The 3,853-nt window shown below is 44.7% G+C and overlaps 1 protein-coding gene across 1 annotated transcript in view; it reads right to left on the bottom strand.

Moving 5' to 3' along the window:
- Window positions 1–654: 654 nt before the first annotated feature.
- Window positions 655–3,853, bottom strand: part of LOC119416409 (C-type lectin domain family 10 member A-like) — a 4,837-nt gene continuing 1,638 nt past the window's right edge. Inside the window, exons 6-8 of the mRNA XM_037683681.1 lie at window positions 2,552–2,706; window positions 902–1,011; window positions 655–811 (exon numbers count right to left, since the gene is read on the bottom strand). Coding sequence (XP_037539609.1) covers window positions 655–811; window positions 902–1,011; window positions 2,552–2,706 — 422 coding nt within the window. The remainder of the gene's footprint in view (window positions 812–901; window positions 1,012–2,551; window positions 2,707–3,853) is intronic.

The raw sequence follows: 3,853 nt of genomic DNA, 5'->3' as shown, positions 1-3,853 counted from the left end.
TGAAACATGAAACGTTTTGACTCATGAAACATTCTGAAACATGAAACGTTCTGAAAAATGAAATGTTTTTAAACATGAAATGTTCTAAAACATGGAACATTCTGAAACGTGAAATGTTCTGACTCATGAAATGTTCTGAACATGAAACATTCTGAAACATGGAATGTTCTGAAACATGAAATGTTCTGACTCATGAAATGTTCTGACTCATGAAATGTTCTGATTCGTGAAATGTTCTGACTCATGAAACATTCTGAACATGAAACATTCTGAAATATGGAACGTTCTAACTCATGAAACATTCTGAACATGAAACGTTCTGAAACATGAAATGTTCTGACTCATGAAATGTTCTGAACATGAAATGTTCTGATTCGTGAAATGTTCTGACTCATGAAACGTTCTGAACATGAAACATTCTGAAACATGGAACGTTCTAACTCATTGAGTTGAAGTTTGACAGAATGAAGGAAACAGACAGAAACTGAAGCTCAGATTTCCACGTGTCACTTTAATGCATCATCAGTGTCTTCGAGGCAACTTTAATTGAAACAAGAGGAAAACAATTAGCACATTTCATCCAGCTTCTTGGTTCTGACTCGGAGTCTTTAACCCTGCTGACGTCAGGTCAGTGGTTTGGGGCGGAGCCTGTGTTCAGGTGTGCACACTGCGTTTCCGACAGATGAACTGTAAGTTGCTGTTGCAGTGGAGGTCGTTGAGGCGTCCGTCGTTATGAAGGTGAACGCAGTCTTCATCTTCAGAACCTTGACCATGACCCGTCCCGCTGTCAGGCTGCCCGACTGCCCACCGCCTGGTGCCACCCACACACACACACACAGATACACTTGGTCATTAGTAGATCGAACCTGAGTCGGCCCACATGTGTCCAGGTGTTCTGTACCTGCGCTCCATGGTGTAAGGGTTCTGATTGACCCACTCCCACCTCCCAGTCCTCCAATCAGACAAACCCACCCAGTAGAACCTGGGAACCGTGTGCTTGGTCACAAAGTCCTGCAGATACCAGAACACAGGTGCAGAGTGGTCATCCTAGTCCTGTTTGGACCTGCAGCTCAGACCTCAGAACCATCCTTCAGTTTAAACAGTCACAGGAAGTTGGACTGGACTACTGTTTCCAGAACTTTAACACGTTTTATACAAGTTTAACGATTTTAACACACGACACGATGTTCCCGTTAGAGTCGAAGCTTTCCAAAACTCTTGCAAACATCCATCCTTCCATCATCTTTACCCACTTCTTCCTTTCTGGGTCACTGGTGCTCATATCCAGTTGTCACTGTGCAAGAGGCGAGGGACATCCTGGACAGGTCTCCAGTCCATCACAGGGACATATAGAGACAACTGAGACAAACAACCATTCATTCTCTCTCTCACCTAGAGACAATTTACCAGTCAGTCTAACATGTTTTTGGTCTGTGGGAGGAAACTGGAATACCTGGAGAAAACCCACGCAGCACTGAGAGAACATGCAAACTCCACCCAGAAAGGTCCTGGGCCAGGATTTGAACTGGCGACCTTCTCTCTGAGAGGCGGCAGCTCTACCAACTGCTCCACCGTGCTGCCCTCTTGCAAACACATACTGTATTTCTTATTTTCCATATGTTTCCTCTTCTTCTCCAGATTCTCCTGCTTCAGTCTTTCTGTCTCAGTCCCCCATCCATGTGTCTGTGCAGGACTGATGATGTCCTCTCAGAGGTCAGAGGTCAAACTCCCATTGACTTCCATCATATCTGAGCTCAGAGGTTTCTCTCTTTAACTTCTCCTCCATCAAACTCTGTAGAACCTTCAAACAGAACCTGTTGTACCACTAGAACCTTCTGCTGCTCACGGGTCAAGAACTTCTAGTTTTCCACAGAGACTGTTTGTCTGAGGCTTACTTTTTACTATTTGTTTCTGCCTGAAGTGCTGCTGGGTGCAGCCCCTCCCCTTTCTGCTCCTGAAAATGGTGGGAATCACCATGGCAACTACTGACTCAGCAGCTTATGAGTCTTTATTACCCATCATGCTTTTCTTCTTTCTCTGTTTCCATCATGGCCGCCCCGTAGATCGTTCATGTCACAGACCTTTGATGTGCTTCCATAACAGATGGAATGACAAGGAGGATTCAGTCAGAGGGTCGGCAGGAAACAGGAAATGGACTGAGCCTGGAGTTTCAAAATAATGCTCAGAGACACCCTTCAAAATAAGAGTCTAGCTCTGTCACAGCTTACTACAGAGGAAACACCTCGGCTCAGTTTTCATGTGTTGTTCATTCATGTAGCTCTAACTTCACTGCTGGTTCATTTTCCAACACATTTAGCTGTAATTAGTAACTTAATGATTGATGGGGGGCGGGGCCTACAGCCTCTGGCTCCAAACATCCAACATGGCTGCTCCCAGCAGATGGCTGTTTGGTTCATCAGAAGTAGACACAGACAATTCAACTGTCTGCTGGTGCTGGTTCTGACCCAGTCCAGGTGAGTACAGGCTCTGTAACAGACTTACAGTTCATAACAGACAGTGAGACAGGCAGGCAGACAGACAGGTGTCTCACCCAGTCATTGTCCGTGTGCAGGATCAGCAGGAGAGCGTCTTTTTGTTCACACCACTTTCTGGACTGGTTCCAGGACAGATACTCTGAGCTGAAGTAAAAACAGTCAGAACCAAACAGAGTCCAATTCAGAGGACAGCACGGACCTTCTGCAGAGCCTGGGACACATAAAGACACAATGAGACACAGAGACACAATGAGACACACATAGACACAATGAGACATACAGAGACGTAATGAGATGCACAGAGACACAATGAGACACAATAAGATGCACAGAGACACAATGAGACACAATAAGATGCACAGAGACACAATGAGATGCACAGAGACACACAGAGACACAATGAGATGCACAGAGACATAATGAGACACAATGAGATGCAAAGAGACACAATGAAACACACAGAGACGCAATGAGATGCACAGAGACACACTGAGACACAGAGACACAGAGACACAATGAGACACACAGAGGCACAATGAGACACAGAGACACAATGAGACACACAGAGACACAATGAGACATACAGAGACATAATGAGATGCACAGAGACACAATGAGACACAATAAGATGCACAGAGACACAATGAGATGCACAGAGACACACAGAGACACAATGAGATGCACAGAGACATATTGAGATGCACAGAGACACAGTGAGACACAATAAGATGCACAGAGACACAATGAGATGCAAAGAGACACAATGAAACACACAGAGACACAATGACCTGCATAGAGACACACAGACACACTGTGATGCTCAGAGACACAATGAGACACACAGAGACAAAATGTGATCCACAGAGACACAATGAGACACACAGAGAGACACAGACACAATGAGACACATAAGAGACACTGTGATACATACAAAGACACAATGAGACGCCCAGAGACACAATGAGACTCACAGAGACATATTGAGATGCACAGAGACACAATGTGATGCACAGAGACACACAGAGACACAATGAGATGCACATAGACACAATGAAATACAGAGACACAATGAGACACAAAGAGACACAGAGACAACATGAGATGGACAGAGACACAATGAGAAACACTGAGACACATAAGAGACACTGTGAGACATACAAAGACACAATGAGATGCACAGAGACATGATGAAACACAATGAGATGCACATAGACACAATGAGACACACAGAGACACAATGAGACACAAAGAGACACAGAGACAACATGAGATGGACAGAGACACAATGAGAAACACTGAGACACATAAGAGACACTGTGAGACATACAAAGACACAATGAGATGCACAGAGACACAAT

This window comes from Nematolebias whitei, chromosome 1 (assembly GCF_014905685.2).
Source record: "Nematolebias whitei isolate Nwh7 chromosome 1, NemWhi1, whole genome shotgun sequence".
NCBI classification, from domain to species: domain Eukaryota; kingdom Metazoa; phylum Chordata; class Actinopteri; order Cyprinodontiformes; family Rivulidae; genus Nematolebias; species Nematolebias whitei.
This window is presented reverse-complemented; position numbering and strand designations above follow the sequence as displayed.